This window comes from Pipistrellus hanaki (genome assembly GCF_964339955.1).
Source record: "Pipistrellus hanaki genome assembly, chromosome: 4".
Taxonomy (NCBI): domain Eukaryota; kingdom Metazoa; phylum Chordata; class Mammalia; order Chiroptera; family Vespertilionidae; genus Pipistrellus; species Pipistrellus hanaki.
In genome coordinates, this window is record NC_140506.1 from 91,599,095 (window position 1) to 91,613,740 (window position 14,646).

Sequence of the window (14,646 nt, forward strand, 5' to 3'; positions counted from 1 at the left end):
GAATGAGAGAGAGACTTAAGTGTGTATAGCGGGGCCTTGGGTACTGGGATTTTTTTTCTGTGGACAAAAACATGAAACATCCTGCAGTACAGTCTTCAGGATTTACTGTCTTCCTCAACTGCTGGAGTGAAAGCCGCATGAGGACGGGCCTTTGCTTCATTCACTCAGTTCCTGCAGCAGTGCCTGGCACATCATGAACAAATTGCATGATATAATGAGATAATAAGCCTTGGAAAATTCTGAGTAGAGCCTGAACCGAATTTTAAATCTTTTATTGTGAGAAATATAAAACAAATTTAAATTTGTTTTCAAAAAGTAGAGCAAACCCTGGCAGTTTGGCCCAGAGGTTGGAGGGTTGGCCTGTGGACCAAAGGGTCTTAGGTTTGATTCCCTGTCAAGAACACACACCTCAGTTGTGGATTCAATACCCCTCCCCAACTGGGTTACATGCGGGAGGCAACGAATTGATTTATCTCTCTCACATCGTTCTTCCCTTCCCCCCAAGCCACCTCCCTCCCTTCTGCTCTGTCTGGAAAAAAATATCCTCAGGTGAGGATTTAAAAAAGAAGGAAAAAAGTAGAATAGCGACTGTTTTCTCCCCACATATCCATCACCCACTTCATCAATCTATGGCCCATCTAGGCCCACGTCTCCCACCCATTCTTTGCTCCCATCAATTTTGTTCAAATCCCAACATCAGATCATTTCAGCCGACACATTTCAGAATGCACTTCTAGATGATAAGGACTATCAGTATCTAAAAAAGACACTCATGTTTTTTGAGTTGGAGAGTTCTTGGTCAGATCTTTGTGTTAAACAACTGCTATTTCTGGAGGTAAATATGTTACTAGCTATGGATTTAGTTCATAAATAGTACCCGTCTTTGTTCTGTGCTGCTCACCTTTGTGAGCCACAAAGACCACCCAGAGATCGTGTTAGAAATGCAGGTTCTGGTTCTCTGACGCTGGGACGGGCCCAAGAGTCTGCCTTCTAACAAGTCCAAGGTGTTCTGCAGCGGGTCCAGGTGTGTCGTTTTGGGATGTTTGTGCAGTGGCCACTTCCACAGGAGCCAGGGCTTATAAACAATGTCCACACAGACACAGGAAGGAAAAGAGACCAGCCTCGTGTGGACATTACAGTCACAAGCTGTTCTCTCAACAAAGGCTCTATGGCCACAGAAACGCTCATTGAGGGGGAGGAAATGTATTGTACTATATTACTCTGTTTAGTTTGTATTTAGGTGAAATTTCCATTCATGCTACGGGCTGGCTTAGAATCCTCCAAAAAGCCTTCCCACAAGCTCCTCAGATATTAAAACTCACATCAGGATACTGAGAGCTGAGGAGGTCATGGGACACCACAAGAATCAATATATATAAAAGGCTAATATGCTAAGTGCCGGACCCTCTGACTGATCGCTGTGATGCGCACTGACCACCAGGGGGCAGATGCTCAATGAAGGAGCTGCCAAGCTGCAGTGACTTGGCAGTGACAGTTCACGGGTGATGCACCCTGAAACCAGAGAGTAGGGAGCCCAATTCCTCGCAGAGCCCCGCAAATCTTTGGCCATGGGTTATGTTGTTGCTGGGGCACTATTGGCCCCAAATCTGGTTTACTGCACACTTGTGTTTGTGTTCCAAACCCTATGACAGCAACTTTGCAGAGTGCCCTCTCACACTCTGACCACTCAGGGAATGTCGGAGAGCCAGTTTCAGCCTGATCTCCATAGGCCAAGCCAAGGGACCCCACCTGCCAGAGGGACCCCACTCACTCCATAGATGCCCTCTGAGCCACAGCACCATCCCAGGTGCGGCTGGCCAGGGAGGACCATGGAGGTTGGCTCCAGGACATGTCTAGCCCATGTTGCCCAGTCCTGTCCTGCCAGCCACCTTCCAATTAATGTCCTTTCAATGTGCATGAATCTGTGCACTGGGCCACTAGACTTACTATTAAATATAAAACCCCGAAGGACACCTACCAACAGCTTGGCATCTCAGGGAGCCAGGATTTGGGAATGCTGCTCCAGTACTTTAACAATAGGACCAAGTCCATGTGGCATTCTACATGTGGAATCTCTTCATTTTAAGCATATCCTCTGCCTAAATTATTATTTCAGCACATGTTACTTCATACCTTGCCTTATAATTAAATGTACCTGTCTCTCCTCCTTCAATAAGTGCACATCCTTGCAAGCCTTTCTTGCTCAAACAACACTCATGACATGTTGGATGGAGCCTGGGTGGCTACATGAGCAGATAGCTTGGCTTAAGAAAGAGGGACAACTGCATCCTGGTTCAAAGATGAGGGTCACAAACTGAGCCTTGCCTGCACATCGAGGGTCTGCCATTATGTGATTTTTGTTATCACCCTTACCATGAGAGGAGCCCGAGGGAGTATCTGTGCCTTTCCTGCAGAATCCATTCTCCTGCTTGGGAGGCAGCAAAAGTAACGACACAGGGAGGGGCTGTTTGAAGGCCCTCTCCTGTCAGGTACCAACAGTGATGACAAAGTCACCTAACAAGTGCTCTTTACTCTTCTACCAATGGCATCAGCCCCGCACAGAGGCAGCATTACCTGCCTGAGGTCAAGCGGCTGGTGTAGGCCACAATGAGAGCCAATCCCTGCTTTGGTCGCCTGCAGAGCCCCCACAGTCAGCCCTGAAATCCCAGCTTTTGACGCCTTCAGAGCTCAGCTATTACTTTGTTGTTTGCCACTAGAATTTCCCTTCTCAGAAGCCAGAAACCTGGATGTACATGTGCTGGCCCCTGGTTTTAACATCTTGATGAAAAATTCTTAATAACAAACAGGTATGCTTGAGGGACTTGGCCACCTCTGGAATTAAGGGCATAAGATTGTGTGCTTACCTCTGCCACATCGGCCAGGGATCTGGACACAAACGAGTCTCTCGAGTTTCCATCTAGCAGGCTGGGGCCCAGCAGGGAGGTGCCACTGTGGGTCCCCACTGGAGTCGGCAGCATCTTTCGGCCTTTCTCCGAGATGAAGCTCGCTGCCAAGAGAAGGAGGATCAGCCCTGAGATGGCTTGGTCAGCTCCAGATGAGGGAAGAAACCTGAGGGCTGGAGGTTCCCTCGCCAGGCCCATACAAACATTGATCTGCACGCGTGCACACAGTGCTTGGTGTGGAGCTGTAGCCAACCCGGCTTTTCTCAAATGAGGAGCCTTGGAGGGTCCTCAGAAGCACATGCAAGTAGCCCTCATATTTTAGGGGCCCTCAGTGCTCCACTGTCCAGTCACCACTCCCACCACCATGTAATGTGGTTTCCCATTCTTCACGATTTGTACTTGACTTTGTAGAGATCCGTACTGTTCTACGGACCTCTTCTAATAGGAAACACTCATCGGGTGCTGGCTCCCTGCATCACCCAGCCAGACCCACATTCTGGGCCATCACGTGTGGCGTCCACACAAGGTACTGACCCTGTCCAACATGTGTACAGTACATCCCCTCTGGGGCTGCAGTACTGGCTGTGCTCTAAAAATGCAAAGCGCATGAATCCCAAACGTGTCCTGGAGCCCCTCTTACGTAAGACACTGAGATCACCGTGTCTTTCCCTAACATCCCCTCCCCATCACACGGACGCCTGGTGCCCAACGAGGATGAACACATCCCGTGAAGGTGCCAAACTGGTCAGCATGTCACAAGACAGCACATGCACATCCAGGTTTCTGTCCACATCAGAATACTTCACTGAGAACAGAAAGAGGGAAGCCAATTTCTTCTACCCTGCCGATGGTGGGAAGAGCAGAGCTGGCCGGACTAGAGAAGAGCACAGGGGACTGTGTGGGGAGATGGACGTGGGCTACAGCACAACTGGGCTGTGGGTTACAAGAATGTCATGTGTGCCAGAGCTCAGTGAACTGTACACAGGAGGTCTGGACATTCTCCCAAATGTAAATGGTGCAGAAAAATAAACCCTGGAAAACAAGCAAACAGTCCTAGTGGGAGTTCTGCCAGGTGGCAAGGACAATCCAGACTCTAGACCCCACCAAGTTCACCATGTGGAGCCCTGCTCGTCCCTGCTGGTCTGGGACAGAGACCTGAGCACCCCCCACAGACACTCACCAAACAAGCTGCCGAGGGACGAGTCCGTGGGGTCGCTGGGGCACCACTGGGGGTCATGGGTCGGGGAGGCAATCCAGTCTGGTTGGGGGCTGCTGGATGGCGAAGGAAGACTCTTGGAACTGTCACTGCCATTTAGTTTTGCTGGAGAAAGAGGAACTCCTTCACCTGTCAACCAAAATCCTGGGTCAGAGACGCCACATGGGGGTGAACAGCACTCTGCTTCTCCAACCTACCACTAAGGCAGCGCGTCAGCACAGCCGTGTGCCCCTGACCTCTGGAGGTCCGGGATCCCCACAGATGACGAACAACACTGATCTGCGGAGGGGATCCCCTGCAGCGGGAACACATACCCATCTTAGGGAACGACAACGACAATGGCCACAGCTATCACTAATGAGCCAGGCACTATGCCGAGGGCTTCACCTAAATCCTCTCATGGCTGCTTACAATAGCCCTGTGAATTACATGCTATTCCCAGTTCACAAATGAGGGGTGACCTGCCCAAAGCCACTCACTACTAGCCTGTGAACTCAGTTTAAACTGAATCCATGGCCTGAATCATACCAGCAAGTGCCAACCACACCACTGCTACCAGGATACAAATCCAACCCCCTCCTCGAACTTGCAAAACCCAAAGGCATCCACCTAGATTCATGACTAACTAGGACAACGGCCCATCTAATCCTGTTGGTCTCAAGGCCATGAGCACACACAGCTGTTGGTCCTATCCGTACCTTGTTCACCGGTGCTGCCTCTGCCTCTGCTGGGCAAGGCCATGTAGGTGGCAGGTAAAGTGGGAGTGGAATGGGAACATACCCAGCAGGTTTGGCAAATGCTCATTGGGAGGTCAAGGACAAGCCTGCATCCCCTGTCCTAAAGGGGAATTGGTTCCAAGAAGGGTGTGCAGGGGCAGCCTGTTCCTTACCGTATTGGCCAGAGCTGATGGCGATCTCAATGATGGAGTCACTGATCTGAGTGGCAGGCTCTCCCTGCGAGAGCACGTCCTCAGGCGGGCCAGGCAGGGAGATGTCCAGAAGAGCAGACACGTTAGGCGGAGAGAGCCGAGTGCTGGAGCCCTCTGCCAAGGGCAACTGGGCGGAAAGCCCATTGTGCAGAGGAGCCTTGGCTAGCTCAGGTAAGGAGAGGACAGGTGAGCCCTGGTGGGAGAGGGGCATTGTTCAGATACAATGGACCAATCAATCCCTGAATTCAGGAAAAATCAACCCCAAAAGATGATTACCAAGTGATGGGCAAGTGAACAGAGAGGTGATGACCATAGAAGACACCTCTTCCTTTTTAGTAAGAAACACATTAACTTCTCCAGAAACTACTCTGGGGATTCAGAGTTGGAAGGCCAGGCCAGTTGGGGGCCTTGGCCATGGTGCCCAGGACATCTGGACCTGCTTTCCCTGCCAGCAAGACAGCTGGTAACACCCAGGCTTCTAGGCACTGCCAGTTGATGATCTCCCCTTAGCCCAAGAAACTGATCTTCCAGAACTGTGTCTGAATCAGCCAGCCACGTGGAAGAGAAGAAACCTGAGACGGAAAATGAGTGCTCCTTCTATCTAGAGAACCGGAGGATAAAACCCCTGGATAGCCGAGTGTCCTTGTCACATCCTGGCTACTCACAGCAGGGAGGCTAGGTCTGCTGGCAAGACCATGAGCCGGGGACTCAGCACTGGAGGGGGGCTCTGGGGCAGCTATTTTGCTCAGCAGCCAACAGCACACTCTACCTGGAAACCTTCCGTCACTGGCTCCTGCTCAGGCCTCGAGGGGATGCTGATGAATGGATCGCTTGTACCCTGCAAGAAAAGATCACCGTGAATGCCTAAGAGCCTTACAATCAGTATGCCAGAACTCTATGCCCAATGGCTATTAAGCTCCTGAGACAAGAGCCATTCCACTCCCCGGCTTCCCCACAGCCACCATTACAGGAACCCATTGAGGTCTAGGTTGGAAATCTCCTCCTGTGAAGACAAGCAAGCTCACTTCTTCCAGAAAGTGGGCCAGGAAGTCATTGCACTTAAGATTATCAATTCAAAACCTCATAGTCCTCAGGCCGGGCTGGCCGTGAAACCAGAGCACTGAGAGAATCGGAGAGAAGTGGCAGTCAGGGGTCACTAGGCCCACTGCTGGTCCACTTGGTTAACCAAGCTGACACCTGAGAAGTCTGCCAACATAGAGATCTTGCTTATCTCAGTTCTGGATTCTCCAGTGTCACCCAGCAAACCAGTCCCCACTCTCTCTCCTTCCATGGTTCCCCCGAGCCACGCAGAGCTCACGCACGCCCCAGCCTCCCTGGTTGTGACTCCCCTCCGGTCCATCAGGCCCTTCCCACTCGTGAGGCAGAATTAGGGTCCAGCATGACATCAGCCCCATTATCTCAGCTCCCATCCCGAGAGTGACCAACCCATCCTGAAAGCTGGTGGTAACTCGAAGAAGCCCTTCTAAACACTCACCCCCACAGTGGGGAGGGGGTCTCCATTCTGGAGGGCGCCAGCGGAGTCCTGACCCGAAAGGGTAGCCGTTGCCTCATCTGAAGACAGTGGAGAGATGCCAGACAAACCCTCAGCATCCAAGACAGGGAGGGGGCTCCCGGGGATGATGCCGGCACTTGTGGCTGCTAAGTCGACAGCACCTGGCAACAGAAAAGACATTGCCAATGGGAGCTCTACTGACACCCCCAAACATACTCCACAGCGGGCCAGGAATAGCCGCTCCCTCTCGCCTCATTTCAAGGCAAGGGAAAGAGATTTCCTGTTTTCTCTGGAGGATACTGAGAGCATGGTTTGGGGAAAGAAGAAAACAGAGACATCATTCACAAGCCTCACATGGTGTCTTGTCACCATGCCAGTCACAGAAACTTACTGGCCAGGTGGCCTGTGGCCTGAGGAGGAAGGACCTTGGGCATGATCGGCCGAGACAGAGCCGCTTTAGTGAGGGAAGACTGGATGGGCCGGAATGAGCCTCTACCTGCGAGGACAAAAACAGAAGCAGCCGCGTCAAGCCCACTTGCCCCAGTGCCCTCTGACTGCATGGCGGGTACTGCACAGGGTTGGCGTCACAGCCAGTTGGGACCATGGAAGCTGAGCCAAGGCAACACCATTGAACATCCCCAAAACATGCTAACTTGGGGAAGTCAGAGGTCAAACAGGCCCCCAATGAGGAGAAAGCTCCGGCACCCATGATGACAGCACCACTGTGGCTCGTGGGGCTGCTGAAAAGGGTGCTGTCAGCAGTGTCATCCTCTGGGGATGGCCCTTTAAGGACGATGCACACAAAGCGAAGCTACAAGCTCCTCTGAAGCAGCAAGAGCATCAAATCTTGGACTAAGATTCTGCCTCTGCAATTAGGCTCTTTCCTACTAGGCTTTCTGTAGATGAAAAGAAGGCACGAGAAAAAGCAATAAACAGCTGAATGGGTCCAGCAGTCAGTCAGTCTGAAACGTGAAAATCAAGACTGATTTAAAAGCTAAATCAGAGTTATGTTTCACTGAATAATTCTCACAGAAGTAAGAAAATTTACTTCAAAGAGCCAGTGCTCCCATTGACCTTAGAGACCTATCTATGAAGGCCCGAGTTGTACATTTCCCCCCTAAAATGTCTGACAAAAAAACAACACACAAAAACCAAACAAACCAAAACAAACTCAAAACAAAATAACGGACATTATACAGAGAGGGTGGACTGAACTAACAAAGCATCCCTAACACGGCTACCTGAGCCCAGGGGGGAAGCTGCTTGCGTTCCACCTGTCAGAGGGCCATGCCTGCCTGGCTCAGGGCCACACTCAGTCTCTGCTGACAGAATGGACAAAGGAATGCTGCAAATGCCACCCCAATAGCCATCAAAGCAAATGCCTGTCACCCCCAAAGACGAGGCCACATGAAAGGAAGGAGTGAAGAGCCAACCCCAGGAGATCCAGTGCTTACCGGTGATGGAGGAATTTGACATGATAGAGAAGGAGCAGACGTTGTGGGACTGGTTTTCAGAAGGTCTAGGAAGCAGGGTTCTCTGTGGAGGGAAACTGCCAATCAGGTACTAAAAATCACTCAGGAAACTAGCAAAGACTTACAAAGAGATATTCCAGACAACAGTGAGCTGAGTTTGTACGCAGATGGTTCTGGGTTCTAGGACTAATAACACAAGGGCGCCTGGGACAGTCTGAGGATAGCTATGTCCCGTGGACCCAGCAAGCTCTGAACACTGGGTCCTCTGAAAAAAATCCCGAGGGATCAAACCTTCCCCCAGGGAAACTGGAGGAATGTCAGAACCATCGACTGTTCATTCAGAATGTTCTTCTGGATTTGGATGGAATGCAAGTAATTATATATATATATATATATATATATATATATATATATATATATATATGTGTGTGTGTGTATATATATATATATATATATATATATGTATATATATATATATATATATATATTTATAACTACTCTATGTGGACTATTAAAAAAAATTCACTTATTCTGTGCCTCCTCAAATTAGGGGTGTAAAAATAAAGTTACTGCCTATGACACTGACAGGCTAAAGGCCTGAGGCCTTCCACCCCATCTCAAAGTCCCAGTGCCCACTCCTCCCTGTCTGCCCAGGACTCCTATCTATACTAATAATATGCAAATTGTCTAGAACGCCATCAGAGTAACAGTAATGACCAGGAGGCTGCCTGGGGTGACAAGGCTGGTGGGGTGGTGGGGTGGGGGTGGTGGTGGTAAGTGAGGGACGACGAAATGACTGAACAGCAGGCTCTGGGGGGCAACAAGGCTGGCGGGGGGGGGGGGGTGGTGGCAGTTAGGGGCAATCAGACAGGAAGGTAGGTGAGCAGTTAGGAGCCAAAGGTCCTGGATTTTTGAGAGGGATTGGGCCTAAACTGGCAGCCGGACATCCCCTAAGAAGTCCCGAATTGGAGAGGGTGCAAGCTAGGCTGACGGGACCCCGCCCTGCACAAATTTCAGTCACCGGGCCTCTAGTGTATGAATAACTAAGGTCTAATGTGAAGAACACCATTTAAAGAAATTATATTAGCCTTGGCCAAGTAGCTCAATTAGAGCATCATCCATCCTAATATGCCAAGATTGAGGATTTGATCCCCGGTCAGGGCACATACAAGAATCAACCAATTTAAATGGAGCAACAAATTGTTTTTTCTCTCTTTCTTTCTCCCCGCTATCCTGCTTCCTCTCTAAAAATCAAATAAAAAACTTTTTAAAATAATAAATTATATTAATTGCTCAAACTGTTATTCATCGAAGTAAAACATTAACAGAAAGTATATGTCAACCAAAAAGTGGCTCTGGGGCACAGCTGCATCTCCACTAATGCACAAGGGGCATCTATCTCCGTGCCCCTCAGAGGCACCCCCGAAGTGTTGGCAAAGAGTAGAGGAGGTGTCACTGGGGCTGCAACCTCGACATGAGGTCTGCTTGGCTGCTGCTGCTGCTGCTGCTGCTGCTGCTGCTGCTGCGGCGGCAGGGTGACCAGTTAACCAGGTGAGAGCTGCGGACGTGCCAGCTCTGCTCCAAACGCACTTTCTGAGAGGACTAACTACGTAAGGAACATTTTAGGCTTTGGGGCCATATGTTCTGTACTCATCTTCACCCTGGTGGTGTGAAAGCAGCTGTGGGCAGTAGGGAAATAAATGACTGACTAATTAAATGCTTAATGAAAACAGTAAATGGAAAGACCACATATTGTGTGTGATCCCATTTATATGAATGCCCAGAGCATGCAAATCAACGGAGACTAAAAGTAGATTTGTGGCTGCCAGGGACTGACAAAAGGGGCAATGCAGGTAATATGTACAGGGTTTCTGTTTCGGGTGATGAAAACATTCTGGTATTAGATAGTGGTGATGCACAACCCTATGAAAAACCATGGAGCTGTACACTTTAAATGGGTAACTACATGAGTTATATATCAATAAAGCTGCTAAAATAATCAAATATGCTAAAATCAATGCATTAACACTAAATTACAGTTGGCCCTAAAACACAGGTTTGAACTGTGCGGGTCCACTTATACATGTATTTTTTTCAGTAACTACCTGTACTGTTTTCAAGTAACTGTTGGGAGTCCGCGGATGTAAAGGGCTGACTATATGTATTGACTGACACCATTTTATATAGGGGACTTGAGTATCCATAGATTTTGGTGCCCGTTGGGCATCCTGGAACGCATCCCCTGCAGATACTGAGGGACAACTTAAGTTTTGAAGGAGTCAAAAGTTATACACAGATTTTTGACTGCAGGAGGTTAGCAACCCTTACCCCTGCATTGTTCAAGACTTGTAGTCTACACATACACACCCAGTTGGGCTTTAGAATACATCTTCCTTCCTAGGACCATCATGCAATCTCTCATTTCTATATAAATTAATCTCAAAATATTTCTAAGGGTCTAACAAAAGAGACCTATGCATTAATCCCAAAACAATGCACATTAATAACTTTCTAAGCCCAAAGTCATACTAGAATTTCCACTTGACCTCTTTTATCCTTTTAGTTCCAAATAAACTGCCCTTTTCCTCACGTGTGTCTCATTCCTGTATCTCCCTCTCTGGTCTGCATATGTCATCTACAGATCCACCAGGGTTTATCGTTATGGCCTATCCATACACCTTACCAACTGCTTCCACTGACTACATATTTACAAAGAGACGTTCTGAGCATCCTCAAATATATCCCAATCCAAAACATTCTTAGGAGTCCCAAACTTTATTTTTTGCAAGCGGTTTTTGTTATATAAAGATTATCTTCTTTGTTTTGTTTAGTTAATCCTCACCCGAAGATATTGTTCCTTTTTTTTTTTTTTTTTTTTAAGAGCCTGGAAGGGTGGGGGAGAGATGGAGAGAAACATAAATGTGAGAGACACACATCTATTGGTTGCCTCCTGCATGCACCCTGACCAGAGCCAGGGATTTACCCTGCAAATGAGTTTCGTGCCCTTGACTGGAATCAAACCCGTGACCTTTCAGATCGAGAGCCAACACTCTTAACCACTGAGCAAAGAGGCCAGGGTAAGATTATCTTTATTTTCAGGTACAGTAAGGGTCACTGCTATTCCTTTATTTATCCTATTCATAAGAAGGAAGAAAGTGGCAGGGATTATCCATTTCAGTTGAACACTCAAGACACGGGAGAAAATCAGTGTGTCGGGCAGCTTGGCCAGGGGGAGCCCAGCTAAGCAAACCTGACCAGTGTTTCTGACCTGGACCACCAGAGGCTTCCGTAGGTGCCGGTTCTGCAGTTTCCGGGGCTTTGGCAAGAAGAAATCCGATTGCATCTATGAGGAAAACAGTGCTCAGTCCCTGAGTGTTTTCACAGCAAACACGGTCTGCAGGCAAGCAGAGGGGCGCATTCCCTGCACTTACGCTGATGGAGTTCAGGTGCTGAAGGAAAGTCAATTCTGTCTCTTTATTAGGAGAGAAGAGCTTCCCATGTCGGCTGTTGGGTGGCAAAGTTGTTGGGACAGCAAAAAGGCCACCATCTGAGTCACTGCTTCCTGTACTGGAGGAACCAGCCACCAAGAGGGGTCTTGGAGGGTTTCTCAAACCTAGAAAAGGAGAAGGGAAAGTGAATAGAACTACCCTCACCCAGCAACATCTCCAGTGTGAATGGAGTTCTCCTGGAAAGAAAACCAAGAAAAATTCCTGACAACCTGTTCCATTTCCTAGAAAGGAGTTCCCTTTTTCTTAGGTCCATAAAACCTGCTTTTCCATCTTTCTCCCTGAAATTCTAGTTTCCATCCTGAGTTCATAGCTCTTCCTGACAGGATAAAGAAACTTTACCATTCTGTTTGATCCTCGGTGGGAAAGGCAGCTAGGCATTCATTTTGCAGAGCTAGAAACAGGGGTCTTCAAACTACGGCCCGCGGGCCACATGCGGCCCGCAGAGGAGTCTAATCGGGCCCGCCAGGTTTTTTGGGCAGTGAGCGCAGCCGAGGTGTTACAGTAGGCATTAGTAGTTCATATAGTCCGGCCCTCCAGATCTCTGAGGGACCGTGATCTGGCCCCCACTTTAAAAAGTTTGAAGACCCCTAGCAGAACAACTAGTGTAAAAGAGAGGCCAGTAAACTCTCTCTTTAAAGATAATAAATATTGCTTTGTGGGCCTGCAGCCTCTGCTAATCTCAACTCTGCAGCTGTAGTTCAAAAGCAGCTACAGACAATATGTGTATGCACTAGTGAGCACAGCCATGTGCCAATAAAACTTTATTTATAACTAGGCCGTGGGTCATAGTTTGCTGATGCCTGATCTAAATCTCTAATTATACAAAAAACCGACCCAGAAACAGAGGGAAAGAAAGTAGTTATTTAGGAACCACTATTTTGGAACTCTGCTGTTTTTATTATCATAGATGCTGCTGCAAAGCACCCTTGATTCATGGTAGAATTGGTCTCCTTCCCTTTTTCTTCTTCTTTAAGACATTTTTATTGATTCCAGAGAGAAAGGGAGAGGGAGAGAGAGAGAAACATCAATGATAAGAAAACATTATTGGATCGGCTGCCTCATGCACACCCCTTACTGTGATTGAGCCTGCAACCCCGGCATGTGCCCTGACTGGGAACAAACTGTGACCTGGTTCTTAGGTTGAGACTCAACCACTGAGCTACACTGGCCAGGCTCCTTCCCTTTTTTTTTAATCTGCAAATCTGTGAGATTACACTGATACTCATGGTATCCAGAGACCAGGTCCACTAAGCACTAGTATGGATTCTAGCACTGCAGGTGGATTAATTTAGAACAGTGGTCGGCAAACCTCGGCTCCCGAGCCACATGAGGCTCTTTGGCCCCTTGAGTTCAGCTCGGTATTAGAACCACTTCTTCAAAACAGACTGGCCCAGGCTGAAAACCGAAGTCTGAGCATGGGCCATGAAGTTTCAATTGCACTGTATATGCGCACCCACACATGGTATTTTGTGGAAGAGCCACACTCAAGAGGCCAAAGAGCCGCATGTGGCTCTCAAGCCACGGTTTGCTGACCACTGGTCTAGAAGCATCCTTAATTAAGAAAGAGGGAGAATATTAAAGAGTACATAAAATAAAAATAAAAAATTTTTAAAAAATATATTTTGACTTTTTACAGAGAGGAAGGGAGAGGGATAGAGAGTTAAAAACATCGATGAGAGAGAAACATTGATCAGCTGCCTCTTGCACACCCTCCCACTGGGGATGTGCCCGCAACCAAGGTACATGCCCTTGATCGGAATCGAACCCGAGACCCTTCAGTCCGCAGGCCGACACTCTATCCACTGAGCCAAACAGGTTAGGACGAAAATTTTAAAAACAGAATGCAAAAAGAACAGTCTACCAGCTAGCCCTACTATCGAGTACAGTGCCTATATCTGTGAGAACAACCAATTCAAAGTATGCTGCTGCGTCCTCATGAACTATAGCAAGGAAACAGGATAAAGGTGGAGAAAACAAAACTAAGAGCTGCAGGGGGGGAGAACCTGACAGCAGCAGCCCAGTTTCCGTAAAGGCCCCTATGAACTGTTCTCAAGGAAATGGAATCTTTGAGCACTTCACAGGTGGGCTATTTTCAACACAGTAAGTTAGAAAAGACATAATGCTAATAAAATTCACTTACCAAAAACTAACCCTAGAGCAGGAATTTTTAAATTTGTTGCCACAGTATTTTTAAAACATGCAATATTTGAGTATTTAGTCAGAGGCACTAACTTCTTCCCTTAAAAATGTCAAATAAAAACAATGACAACAGCCAACACAATATCTGTCCATGTGAATGAATCAAAATTATTATTTTTTGGGGGGTCAGATTGGCAAAACATGTATTTTTTGCCGTGCCACAGAATTTCAGTAATTAGTTGATGTATGCCATCAGACGTAAAAGGCTGAAAATCAAAAAGTTACTACAGGTTTTGGGGCACTCATCTAGACCAGGGTAAGATCAGAGGCAGGACCGCCTCGCATCCTGTATGATGCACGCTGGTCACCATTGCAGAGACAGGACAGAGAGGTCCCTGTAACTCTTCAGGCCTGGGGTGGAGGCCTTCTTGGCCACAGACACATAGGAACAGTGCAGCCCTCAGCCCCACTGTCCCTGTATCCCCATCTCGTCAGGTCAGTCTCAGGAAGAGTTACAAGACTTTGCTGGTCGAGAGGAAGGAAGGCTCAAGCGCAGCTGCATAGCCTTACACCAGGGACATACAGGGCAGGGATGCAGAACACATGCACATTTCTTTTTCTACCTTTAAAATTCAGGATTCTAGCTATGGCAATTATTGTTTTACTATAAAAATACTAAGCAAGGCCAGGCTGGTGTGAATCAGTGGTTGAGTGTCGACCTAGGAACCAGGAGGTCACGGTTTGATTCCTGGTCAGGGTACATGCCTGGGTTGTAGGCTCAATTCTCCAGTAGGGGGCATACAAGAGGCAGCCCATCAATGGTTTTCTCTCATTATTGATGTTCAGTCTTTCCCTCTCCCTCTCTGAAATCAATAAAAATATACTTAAAAAAAAACACACACATTTATTTCCTCAAGAACATAAAAAAACAAAACAAAACACAAAAAAACTAAGCAAGGAAAACTG

General features: G+C 47.9%; 1 protein-coding gene across 1 annotated transcript in view; it reads right to left on the bottom strand.

Annotated features, from left to right (window-relative positions):
• Positions 1-14,646, bottom strand: part of CRAMP1 (cramped chromatin regulator homolog 1) — a 77,266-nt gene that overhangs the window by 4,568 nt on the left and 58,052 nt on the right. Inside the window, exons 12-20 of the mRNA XM_084882564.1 lie at positions 11,464-11,645; positions 11,301-11,375; positions 8,015-8,096; positions 6,952-7,056; positions 6,543-6,721; positions 5,817-5,885; positions 5,009-5,240; positions 4,084-4,248; positions 2,865-3,007 (exon numbers count right to left, since the gene is read on the bottom strand). Of these exons, the coding sequence (XP_084738690.1) occupies positions 2,865-3,007; positions 4,084-4,248; positions 5,009-5,240; positions 5,817-5,885; positions 6,543-6,721; positions 6,952-7,056; positions 8,015-8,096; positions 11,301-11,375; positions 11,464-11,645 (1,232 nt within the window). The remainder of the gene's footprint in view (positions 1-2,864; positions 3,008-4,083; positions 4,249-5,008; positions 5,241-5,816; positions 5,886-6,542; positions 6,722-6,951; positions 7,057-8,014; positions 8,097-11,300; positions 11,376-11,463; positions 11,646-14,646) is intronic.